The sequence below is a fragment of the Pyxicephalus adspersus genome, chromosome 6 (genome assembly GCF_032062135.1).
Source record: "Pyxicephalus adspersus chromosome 6, UCB_Pads_2.0, whole genome shotgun sequence".
Classification (NCBI taxonomy): domain Eukaryota; kingdom Metazoa; phylum Chordata; class Amphibia; order Anura; family Pyxicephalidae; genus Pyxicephalus; species Pyxicephalus adspersus.
In genome coordinates, this window is record NC_092863.1 from 26042265 (window position 1) to 26055988 (window position 13724).

At 38.5% G+C, this 13724-nt stretch overlaps 1 protein-coding gene across 5 annotated transcripts in view; it reads right to left on the reverse strand.

Moving 5' to 3' along the window:
• FANCC (FA complementation group C) overlaps window positions 1–13724 on the reverse strand; it is a 187981-nt gene that overhangs the window by 128629 nt on the left and 45628 nt on the right. For 4 of the 5 annotated variants that reach the window (XM_072414976.1, XM_072414978.1, XM_072414974.1 and 1 more), the window contains one exon: window positions 5972–6066. In XM_072414976.1, the coding sequence (XP_072271077.1) occupies window positions 5972–6066 (95 nt within the window). The remainder of the gene's footprint in view (window positions 1–5971; window positions 6067–13724) is intronic. The other variant, XM_072414977.1, reaches the window with a different exon arrangement.

Genomic DNA, 13724 nt, shown 5'->3' on the forward strand with positions numbered 1-13724 from the left:
GGCAGTTAGGACAGGGAACAGCAGGGGGCGCTGTGCCGGCTTCTTTCACTGAAGCCAGGAGAAGACACGATGCTGCCACAGAGGAGAAGAGACACACACTGCTGCAGAGAAGAGAAGAGACACACGCAGGATCAGGAATCGGGTGAGTATCTTATTTTAATTTTTTTATAACACATTTGACGTATAGGACACACAAACTTCCCCCCCCCCCAGTTTTGGGGAAGAAAAAGTGCGTCTTATACGGCAAACAATACGGTAATACACATCCTAATTCTTTTAGGAGATACAGAATTGCATTCTGATACAGAAATTCAATCTTGTTAATGAATGTTTAAAAAAAATCCTTATAACCTCCTATTTTGAATACATTAGGCACAATTACTGGAAGTATTTCTGACATACATTTCAAAAGACTTGATTTCGAGAAGCCTTGTGCTGTAGTTGCTCTTTTACAGCAGACAGATGGATTTAAGAAGCACCCCCTTTTATGAACTGGCTGTTTTCTACAGAAAAGTTAGATACTACACTGTTAAATAAATATACCACAGAGCTTTCTTTGGAATGTTTATCTAATTGTCAAACTATCTCATGAAGTTTATGTGGAATCACTTTGCTCAGTGTGCACCAGATGTTTGATAAGGATGAGGGTCTGAATCACCTTTATTCTTTAGCAGTGTTTTCATTCCAGTTCAGGTGTCATCTCATGAGTGAGAAGTTAGTGGAAGCACATTAACCAAGCTTTCCACACAACATCTGGCTGGGCATAGAACAGGTAACTAGTTTTAATATTCTTTAATATTCTAATATTATATTATTTATAAATGTGACCTAAATTAAATTCAAGCTTCTTTATGCTATGCATAAAAACAAAACAATTTATGAAAGAGAGGGCACTATAGCTAGAAGCCAGGCGATAGAATCAATCCATATAACTGGCAAAGTTATAATAGTATATGGGATTATATTGTACACCGTGCCAAGGGAAAGGAAACTGCTGATCACTTCATCATCTCAAGCCTATATTAAGTGAAGAAACACCATTAAAATCAACACACAAAAAACTCATGCTGAACATTTTACCTCTGTTAAACCCAAGTTTTAAAATATATGGATCAAGACAAACATGGTATTTGTTTATGCCACGAACATTACTTTTTAGTGAATACTTGGACATCTGCTTTTTATATTATACTCCTATGAAATCTGGGATTTGTAACCTAAAACTTTACAATCCCTTATATTGTGTTTTCACCAAAGCATGATTAACATTAACACTAGTATGATACATGGACATTTGCCCAAACTATAGGCAACAAATTATTTACTTATACTTAACACACAGTTAACAAATGTAAACAATAACAAATAACAAACAGTGTTATATGTTATGCTATATGTTCACAGACATGACAAATGAAGAAGCCATTCTGATAGCAAAATCTGCATTTCTTCCTCAACAAAGTAGACTGTGCAGATCTGTGTATGTCCAAAGTCCTGCCAAACTTCACATGATGTGAAATAGAGGAATCAGGAAACCAGCACTCACTGTTCAGTATGAAACTACTAAAATCTTGCAGCTCCAGAATGCACTTTAAATCACAAAATGCAAAAAATAAGTAGATCACACATGGTATTTACAAATCTGATATGTAACTACAATACCAGTGAATTAGAGGCTACATTTTTTAACTAATTCATTTTTAATTGTTTGCATTCTACAGTTTAAAAGGGTTGAACAAATGTTAATTCCAATGCAAATAAAGGTAATTTTGCTAAGTTTTCATCCTTATTTTTTCACCAAACTTCACCACCATTCAATTCTTGGCTAAAGTTTCTTCAGAAACCAACTTTTCTGGGAGTGCTCCTGGGTCAACCCACTGGTTCAGTGGTTTGTTATGCTGATCCGCCAGTGACCATAGGGGGGACACAGGATTGATGACTTGCTCCCTGCCCCATTGCAGTACTCTGCTAAATCAACAAGTACACAGCTGTTGCATGAGATGAAAGCCAGTGAGACAAATGCCCCTCCATAAACAAAGTAACTATGTAAACTCCTGGCTCTCAGTGGCTGGATATAACAGCAGAGGAGAGAGTGAGAGACATATATATGTGCATATATGCTGCTTTAAAAAGAGAGGGGCATTAAAATGAACTCAATGAGTTTCCCTTGCAGGACAACATTTTTTTCAAGATCATAAAACAGTAATACTTCTTACAATAAATATAAATGTATCCTCTTTAAAAAAAAGAAAACATAACAATTAGATTGCAATAGTTTTTACCAACAGGAAAACATTACATGAATTTACCTAAAGGAATAGTGCATTAAGACGCCAGTATCTCAGATATACAGTACCCAATATTAAAGGCTTTGATTCTTTCTGGAACATTATGAAGCAGATACCCAAAAACAAGCTATACATGGACACTTGCAGTAAATTTTAAATGCTTAAGAGTATGCCTAAAATAAGACATGTGCAGTAAATCTTGGGGCTATATATTTCCTTTTAGAAGTTGCTCAGTCACTACACTACACCACACCTATAAAGCATGCACACACATGAAGAAAAAAACCACAGTTGGTAAAACTAGAGAAAAGGCAGAAGCAGTAACAGTATCTGTCTTCTGCCTCTTGCCAAATACTTATATATTTTAGTGTAGTGTACAAACATATTAAAACAAATTAAGGTTTTCCATACGAGTTTACAAATAGATAGACCTCTCATTATACCCCCCCCCCCGAATCTGATGGCCATCCTCGATATGCATAAGGAACTATTACCAGAGGAGATACGGTTGAATCTCCTAATTTACTCCCAATGGCAACTATGGCATTTTCTGCGGAAAGCAGATTCACTTAACGCTCATACCTCTTTGTACCTCCCCCTAGTAGGAAATAGGGATTTTGCACCGAGTTATTCCTCTGCCCTGTTAACAACCTGGGCTAGTCTTTAGATAGAGATGGTATTACCTCCTCAAGTCCCCACAACATCTATAAGCTTTATGAGTTTCTTAGAACTAATCTAGATTATGAAACTGTTCAAGTAAGCATGGCAAAATGGCAGAATCATTTTCTAGTTTAGCGGTTTCAAAAATTCTACAGATGTACAGAGTATCCTGGAAGGCAATACCTGCGGTCCAGTACCCTGAAATGTTTTTCCGCCTATTTCATAGGAATTATATTTTCCCTCAGAGGGCCCATTATATGGGTCTCGCGGATGAAAGCACCCTGTTTGAGGTGTGGAGCCCGAGTGGCAACAATTTCTGGGAAAGTCCTGTTATCAAACAATTCTGGAGACAAGTGGTACGTTATTTTCAAAGGTATTTGCTAAATTATATACCTCTTACCCATGAATGGGCAATTTTTGGTCTGGTAGAGATGCGAGGTGTCAGGTTTACAAGGTGAAATAAGCGATTAGCACTGCTACTTTCATTTACATTCTTAATGGTTGGTTGGACTCCACTCCCCAACGATGCGCCTGTTTATGACCAAATTACAAGAATGGAATGGATAGAGGCCACTTTGCACAAAGAATCCAAAACTCAATTTTTTTTTTTTAAATGTGGGAAAGTTTTATTGACACACTAAATATAGTTAACAAAACAATTGTTTTAGACCTTCTACATGGTATCTTGAAAGAAAACTGATAAATGATTGTGATGTGAAATTGCCTGTAATTAATCTTTGTGCTACTGACGTTACATAATTGCTGTATGATGTATGGTAGTATTTTGACTTAGTTTGTTGTTTTATTTCTTGTAGACTTGTATACAGAATCTCAACTGCTAATGCACAAGATGTATCTTTTGTTTCATATTGTTTGAAAAATGTGTTTATGTATTGTTTACCACTATTTAACCTCAATAAAAATATATTTAAAAAAAAAAAAAACAAACTAAGGTAGCCAGGCTTCCTTGGCATAATCTTCATGTCATTTCCCCAAAACCTAATATGTCTGTTCAAACATAAGGTTGTTGCTACTAGCAAATATGCATTCTCCATTCTTACTAAAAGGGACCATTTGTAGGCATCTGAACTTATTTTTTTATACAGTAATTCACCATCAAAATTTGTGACCACAGGGTTTTTCAGTTAATAAAACACAGTGGAATAGCAGTTAAAAATATTAACTTGCACATAAGTAATTTGTAATATGTGGGGACAACCTACAGTAGAAGGATTTGTTATAATTTAAAATGACAATAGTAGTAAAATTAGTTGGAAAGTATTTATTCTTATAGGCTACTGTACACATTACATATAGCTGATCTTCTTGTCTCTCTTCTGTACCCTGACATTATTGCTTCAGTATGTTTATACAGAGTTTTAAGGCTGTAAATAAAACTAGGCAGCAAGTTTACTCCTCCCTCCCCAATAGCCTCAGTATTACATTCCCCCCATAATAAATTCTACAACGCTTTTACCTTGTTCAGCTTTCACACAACAGTTTTTTACATAGCTGCTATGGGACTAACGGAAGGTGAATTCATTCAGAAATCATTATTTTTTTCAAGACAGTCACAAGCAAAGCTGAAGCAATTAAGGGAGAAAAACAAAAAAAAACCCGGGATTATGAAAAATGTCAGACAAAGGCCAGACAGGAAGAGTATTTATTGAACTAGCTGGATAAGCGAACATATTAATAAGGAATATATTGGGTCAATATGGAAGAATACTAAATTGATGGGAAACTTACAGGCTCAATGGAAAAGAAAAGCCCTTCACGAAGTTTAAACCTACTCTATAAAAGTAATCAGAATCATAGCGGGCCTGCATTAATACATTTCTCCACGAATGCAAAGAATAGACTATTGGGAGCACATCTGTGATCCAGCAAACCTGAAGTGAATTTCCTGAAATAATTTCCTTCTAGTTGGCAAATGTTTTCAATCTTGGACTAGATACTCAAACTGTAATTTACTGCTAATAGGTAATAAATAGGTAATTCAGTTAACACAAGCCACTAAAATAATTGGGAAACCAAATAATTAAAACCACCATGGAGCAACAGTATAACTATTGAGTTCTTTAAAAAATGGAGTTACCCCATTTGGACTTTGGAAAAAAATACATAAAATGGTATTATCTGCAAAAAGGGGAAAGTATACCAGAAAAGTGTAAGGAAGGTATAGAAGTCCCAATATATAAACAGAAAAAAACAGAAACTGCAGCAACTAGAGAAAACTATTTTCTAAATGCAGCCAATAAAACATTCTTCTATCTATTATACAAGCAGAGTATGCGGAGAAGTGATTGGAGACTATCAATGTGGCATTTGGAGGAAAGATCAACTATGGATTACCTACATATGCCATTATATGCTTTCGGGAGATGTTGCAAGTGCAGTCTTGCATAACCTTTACAGCCGCAGCAAAAAAAAAAAAAAATAGAAGGGGAGGGGTCTCCTCTTCAATTAAAAAAAAAAAAGTTCAGAAAAAACACATTCTTTACTTGACATAAAAGGTTTATCTATAAAGTAAAAAATGGTAATAGGTGTGCTTTTAGTCTACAGGTTGTCAATAGTTTTATCATTATCTCTTTGCTGTACTCTGCATAATGCTTGACATATTGAAGTGTCAAAACATATAAAAGGTAATTATTTAGGTGCTCACTGTTTTACTATGTAAAAGAAAAAAAACTGGCTTGGGTCTGAATAACTGTATATTTGTAGTTCTAGGCAGCACCATATTATATTCCACACTTTCAGTGCACACACTTAGAGTATATAAAACAGGTGTTTTATAGGGCTCCCCGCAATTAAACTGGTAATAAAAACAAGCTGATTATGCCTTTGATTTTTTTTTTTAAGAGGTAATTTTTATCTCTAAATACATGAAACCATTTTTCTGGACCAGCTGGCTTATTTCACTTTTTGAAGTCTTATAAAATGTACCATCAAACCAATTCATAAATAATGCAGTCCTACCAAATGGCAATATAACAATGGTGCTACAGGTGGAGTATTCTTACCTGAATCCAACTGTTGGCTTTTATTTCTATAACATTTTGAGGTTCACTGCTGCACAAACAGGCCAAGCAACACATCAACACCTTGCCAGTGTCTGCTAATAGACAAGCATAAACAAAATAAAGATTAACAAACCTGTGATTTGCAACAATGCATCACAAGAAATATGTTGAAAGTTGAAAATAGAATCATACAATTGTAATACAAGAAATTAATTTCTCAGCCAGGTAAGTATGCCTAAAGGGTACTTTTTGAGATTACTGGCTTTTTTAAGTTTACTAGCTGATTATCCGACATGCCCGGGTATTTTTTTATTGCAATCTTATATTATACAGGAAAATGAATCAAATAAAGCTATAGTGTTAAATCAAGGAAATGTTTTTTTACAGGTTTTAAAAGTACAATATACAATTTTATACAAGTTAATGGCATATGTTCTATGTTTTAAATGTTTTATTAAGAACATTGTGCTCATGAAACATCCTTTGTAATTGTAGACAATCTGAAATTTTGTTCCTGAGATGTAGGTGCACCTCTGGTCAGTTTCTATTAGTTCGTTTTCAATAAAATATAGTAGTAGAAAATTTGGTGGTTGATCTGGCAGCAGAAGTAACAATACCACTTTATGGTAAATTTGCCCTTGCATCGTGAATGTGGATGGAAATCCAGGCTGTTGAACAACTGATGTGGCCCCAAATGATGTCATTTGGAAACATGAGTAGTATTTTCTGATGTTATTAAGAAAATGCTTTGACTATCTAAGGTATTTGCTGATGTGTACTTCCAAACTTCTTGTGGTGGTGTTTCGAGTTGGCAGAGTTTGACTTTCCCTTTTTTGCAGCAAATACCAGGAGACTTGGATTTAAACTTCCTGGCTTGACAGTAACTACAAACCATTTCCATTTTTCCGATGGTAACACTTGCATGCTGTTAGTAGTCTTTAGGTGGATCATAGTGGAATCCTTCCAATGCTAAGCTAAAATGTTGTGCAGTCCGTGAATGTCTGGCTCTCCCTCTCATTTTGTGTACTCAGGTCTCACGCTGTTGTACTGTCTCTGAAGCTCTAGATGTAGTAGCTCTTTCTCTCATTTCCTGTAGTCGGGTCTCATGCTGTTGTACTGTCTCTGAAGCTCTAGATGTAGTAGCTCTTTCTCTCATTTCTTGTACTTGGGTCTCACGCCATTGTACTCTCTCTGAAGCTCTGGATGTAGTACAGTAAGGTCCATAAATATTTGGACAGAGAACTTTTTTCTAATTTTGCAAAACCTGTACCTTACCATTTTAAATGAAACAACTCAGAGGCAGTTGAACTGCAGACTTTCAGCTTTAATTCAGTGGGTTGAACAAAAAGATTGCATAAAAATGTGAGGCACTAAAGCCCTTTTTTTACACAATCACTTTATTTCAGGGGCTCTAAAGTAATTGGACAATTGACTCAAAGGCTATTTCATGGACTGGTTTGGGCAATTCCTTTGTTATGTCATTATCAATTAAGCAGATAAACTGGAGTTGATTTGAGGTGGGGGGTGATTGTTTGTGGGAGATTTTGTTGTGAACAGACAACATGTGGTCAAAGAAGCTCTCCATGCAGGTGAAACAAGCTATCCTTAAGCTGCAAAAACAGAAAAAAAAACATCCGAGAAATTGCTACAGCATTAGGAATGGCAAAATCTACAGTTTGATACATCATGAGAAAGAAACAAAACACTGGTGAACTCAGCAACGCCAAGAGACCTGGACGTCCACGGAAGACAACAGTGGTGGATGATCGCAGAATCATTTCCATGGTGAAGAGAAACCCTTTCACAACAGCCAACCAAGCGAACAACACTCTCCAGGAGCTAGGCATATCAATATTCAAGTCTACCATAAAGAGAAAACTGCATGAAAATAAATACAGAGGGTGAACTGCAAGGTGCAAGCCACTCATAAGCCTCAAGAATAGAAAGGCTAGATTGGACTTAAAAAAAAAAAATCTAAAAAAGCAAGCACAGCTCTAGACAAACATTCTTTCAGTGGCAGTGGCACTGGGACACTAGTGTTTATCGATGATGTGACACAGGACAGAAGCAGCCAAATGAATTCTGAGGTGTTCAGACACATACTGTCTGCTCAAATCCAGCTAAATGCAGTCAAAATGATTGGGAGGCATTTCATAATACAGATTGACAATAACCCAAAACATACAGCCAAAGCAACCCAGGAGTTTATTAAAGCAAAGAAGTGGAATATTCTTGAATGGCCAGGTCAGTCACCTGTTCTGAACCCAATTGAGCATGCATTTCACTTGTTGAAGACTGAACTTCAGACAGAAAGGCCCACAAACAAACAGCAACTGAATGGCGCTGCAGTAAAGGCCTGGCAGAGAGAGCATTAAAAAGAAGGAAACCCAGCATCTGGCGATGTCTATGAGTTCAAGACTACAGGCTGTCATTGCCAGCAAAGGGATTTCAAACAAGTATTAGAAATGAACATTTTATTTTCAGCTTTTAAATTCGTCCAATTACTTTTGAGCCCCTGAAATGAAGTGATTGTGTTACAAAAGGCTTTAGTTCCTCACATTTTTATGCAACCCACTGAATTAAAGTTGAAAGTCTGCAGTTCAACTGCATCTGAGTTGTTTCATTTTAAATAGTTGTGGTAATGTACAGAACCAGTAGCTCTATCTCTCATATCCTGTAGTCCGGTGTCACACTGTTGTACTGTCTCTGGAGCCCTGGATGTAGTAGCTCTTTCTCTCATTTCCTGTACTCGGGTGTCATGCTGTTGTACTGTCTTTGAAGCTCTAGATGTAGTAGCTCTATCTCTGTTATCCTGTACTTCGGTCTCATGCTGTTGTACTGTCTCTGAAGCTCTAGATGTAGTAGCTCTATCTCTGTTATCCTGTAGTCGGGTGTCACGCTGTTGTACTGTCTCTGAAGCTCTAGTAGTAGCTTTCTCGCGCAGCGTGGCAAGTCTTCTATTCCTGTCCTCTTGATTTTCTTGTCTACAGTGTTGTTTCATTTGTTTACATGCAAATATACCTCTGACATATACCACAGCACTCTACAATCAGTGGTGCACTCACATGAGTCTGAGTCATATGTCTAACAAGTTTGGTTTAAATGTCTTGATGCGTTTCCGAGTGATGGTGGAACATAGCAAGTTTGGTTGAAATGACTTCATGCGTTTCCTAGTGATCACATACACACATCTATATAAATAACACATACATACAAACATACATCCAAATATAGCTCTGAAATATAGCACAGCACTGTACAAAGATCAGCGGTGCACTCACATGAGTCTGAGCTATTTGTCTAGCAATTTTGGTTTAAATGTCTTGATGCGTTTCTGAGTGATGGTGGAACATTGCAAGTTTGGTTAAAATGTCTCCATGCGTTTCCTAGTGATCACCAAATATAGCTCTGACATATAGCACAGCACTGCACAAAGATCAGTGGTGCACTCACATGAGTCAGTCATATGTCTAGCATGTTTGGTTGATATGTGTTAATGCGTTTCCGAGTGATGGTGGAACACAGCAAGTTTGGTTGAAATGTCTCTATGCATTTCCTAGTGATGACATACACACAAACATACATACATACATACAAATAAAGCTCTGACATATAGCACAGTGCTGTACAAAGATGAATGGTGCACTCACATGAGTCTCAGTCATATGAACGGCAAGTTTGGTTAAAATGTCTCCATGCGTTTTCGAGTGATGGTGGAACATACACAGATACATACATCAAATTTTATTTATATAGATTATTTTGGGAACTGATAATATAATATATTATAACTTAAAACAGTGGATATGCAGTTATGCCTTCCACTTACCAAGGGGTACCTGATATAAGGTACTTTGTTACAAATACCTTTTAAAAAATTGGAAAGACTTAATGCTGAGAAACAATGACAATATTCTGTGTCTGTTCAGATGCATCACTCTGCATTTCCATGAACAGAAAAAATATCTTGTTTAAAATTCTCTGTTTATACATGAAATACATGAACATGAAATAAACAGCATGCAGTGACCACATTTGTCAATTTGTTGTAAGGAATTAAGGTGAAACTCAATATTTTAATGAAATACATTAAGGTTTATTTATCTTAAATATATTGTAGATATCACTTGGTAAAGAGGAAAGTCACCTAAAATAACACAGAGAAAGTAAGTAAACAATCTCCCTGCCACTCTGTCTAAATCCTAAACGTTCCTTCATCAAATTCTGATCAGGCAATGCTTTGCCACTTGTTTACCTTCCTTTCCCCAAACTAATGTTAACTCTCACTGCCCATCAATATTATAGGCAGTCTAACAAGCCTACAGGAAAAGGCTGAACAGAGTAGGCAAAGACGTCCAGCATTTAGTGTAGCAATAGAGAGTGCAGAAAAAATCTATATGACAAGGAACAGACAAGAAGTGGGTGAACTAGTTCATAAATCTATTTTATTGTTATTTACTGGGCAAACACGTGAAAAGTGCACACTTAAAGTTAAATTTGTAATGTGTTCGCAGTAACATTGATATTAAAGAGAGCAAGCTGCACTTACATACCATTGTGCCACCATTGAAAGATGAGTATGAATGGTATTTACTGTACATATTGGCCTTTTCATCCAGATACTTATGTAAACACGAATTGGATGGCCATGTACTTTACCACCACATTGCCTTGCACCCTTGCAAAAGCAATTGTCTTAGGTACACTTGCATGTGGTAAAAGCAATTGTGGGTAAGTACCAAGCACCCTGGAGAACATACTACAGTTTAACAGCAGGCTTTGGATGTCTTATGTGATTTTGTTTCTGCAAATAATCCCAAACTGCATGAGATATGTAGCAATGTTGAGAGAAGAGCTCTGTGAGGGCCGTAAGACGACTTCCTGTTCTTATTTTAGTGCATATAGTTCTTTAAGACATTTGTGATTATTGTCAAAGTCTAACTCTGTACCAAGAAGAAAAGAGCTCTTTTTTTTCTGGTAAATGGCAGGGAAGCATTCTTATTTTAGCCTTGCTCATGGAACCTGTGGCTTATAAAACAAAGTATTATGGCTTTATTTCAGGGCTTAACTTTAACCCATTCTGGGAATGTGTAAGGGTGCCATGTACCTCAGGGGCCCCCTTATTAGTGTAAGTCAGGATCCAGAAGAACTGGTATGGCCAGGAAGGGGTGCTACAATATGTTCTTTCCCCACCTCCATTTCTGACCAGCCAGATTCCAAGTGGCTCACACATGCTTTCATGAACTCTTGACTCCTTCAGTGATTTTTATTGGTTATTCCAGACTATACTTTAATATTGGTTTATGGAACAACATGTTTTTATGTTCCTTTGGAGAATTAACCTGCAGCTCCACTGACATATACTAACAACGTTGTTAACAATACCATTGATAAAAAAAAACATTCAACTTTTACGTTTCAAACCTCTACCTCATTTCCTTTCTGAAATGCCCGGAAAAGATCCACACAAACAGGGAGAGAACACACAAATTCTATGCAGGTAGTGTCCTTGCTGAGATTTTAACTTGGGTTCCTAGTGATGCAAAGTGGGAGAGTTGTTCACTGAGCCACCATACCACCCCCCCCCCCCCAACACACTCTAAAATAAGAACATCTGATTGGCAAGATTTGTCTCTATACCTTGTCACGCTTGGGGAGGCAGGGCCACTAGGGGGTGCTACGGCAACCAGGCAACCAAGGTCTTCCCTACAGCTTCTAGTAGTAAGGATGACGCACTGCTGGTTACTGCCAGGGGGCAGTCCTTGGGCACACCAGGGTGGGCAGGAGGTTACACGGTACCAAATCACATGGCAGAAGAATTCCCAAGGAAAGTCGGGGACAAGGCAGGCAGCAATCAAGAGTGGTCAGGTCACAAGCCAGGAGTCAAATACTAGCGATCCAGGAAACAGACACTAGTGACACGGGGGCTACTGCAGACACAGGGAACACTGGTGGCAGTGGAAGCAACAGGAGGGACAGGTGACACAGGAATATCCACAGAGAGGAACACTGGAACAGCACAAGGAAATTGGTTGGAAACAACAAACTGGGCAAGGATTAACACAGGAACTGGACAGAGGAAACACTGAATTAAGCAACAGCTGTACAGGAACATGCTAGCAAAGCTAGCCAAGGATGATTAGGAGGCTAGTTCCTGATTGGCTGGCAAGTTGTATGAAACTGATAAAGCTTGGGAATGTAGGGACGCCCATGAATCAGAACTGTCCGCAAGGGCACGAGAGAGAGGCCTGCGCTTCAGTGAGAAAGAGGTAAGCGTGACACTCCTCAAGGTTTAACTGGTAAAGGCTGACCCCTCTCTTCGCAATATTATACTCAAGGAGGACAGATTGGAAGTATCAGTACATAATTGGGAAGAAACGTATCTCCTGCAAGTTTGGGTCTGGGGCCTCCCCACCTGCCGAGGTCCAGGATTCAGAGGGAAGCAAAGGTGAAACCTCAAGAAGTGGTGCAGGCACATCTGTAGCTGAAACCCATGATCTCTCCTCAGGACCGAAAACTTTCCAGTCATTTAGGTACATTAGCTTCTTGAGAGAAATATTAGAATCCAGAATTTGTGGACTTCATATTCCTGAGAAGAAACAGGTGCAAGAGTATCCAGCTGAGAGGAACGAGACAAGCGATTCAGGACCAATGACTTAAGCAGAGATACGTGAACAGAGTTGGATAACTTGAGATGTGGAGTCAAGGAAAGTTTATAACAAACTGGTTTGACCTGGGCAGAAATAACATATGGACCAAAAACGCTGAGCAAACTTCAGAGAAGGGACTATGCAACGGATGTTCTTCGGAAAGCCGGACTTTATTCCCCAGGTTGGAGAGGTACCTTACGGCGATGCCGATCCGCAAGCTTCTTATGTCTGGGACCTGTGTGTTTCAAATGCTCACAGGTAGAAGACCAGATACAATAAAAGTTCCTCTGCAGGGCACTGAGTGCAGGAACTTTGGCAGAGCACGGGAGGTTGGAATGTAAATTCTTTGGTGCTGGTGAGGACATGGTTGTTGTGGGCAAACTCCGCCCATAGTAGCAGTGCTACCCATGGTGGGTAGATACAAGGGCTCGAAGATATTGCTTCAAGGCCTGATTAATTCTCTCCGCCCAATAGTCTACAGGTGGTAGGCTGGGGGGAACTCTGCAGAGATGAGCAAAACCAGGGAATAGCAAAACCCTTTCCAAAATCAGGCAGTAAATTGCACCCCATGATAGTATATGCGTGGGCATGCCTAAAAATTTCACAAATGAAAATTGGCACCAATGCAGCCGCCGATAGTAAATTAGGGAGGCGCAAAATGGGCCATTTTGGAAAAGCGATCCATGACCACCCAAATGACCATATGGCCATCACAATGTAAAAGATACGTAATAAAAATAGTTGTCACAGATCACCCCCAGTCTAGGGCATCTGGCTCACCCACCTTGCACTCCCCTGCTGCCAGCACCAACTCTGCTTCAGGATCCAACTCTCTCTACACTTCCTGGTCCAGGTCACGTGACTCTCAATCAGCTGCTCCCTTTAATTCACTTAAATGGGAGAGGTGTTCTTCTGGTGTGGACAGATGCATACATTTGTTTGCCTATATATTTATTCACGGTTAACCACATTTAGTATGGTATTTTACCTATTTATCTATCCACTTACCATGCATACCAGTCTCATTATACCCCAATACATTTACCAACCCCCCCCCCCCCTTTCCTTACTTCAGGTTCTCCTTTTGGACGGTTATCATACAA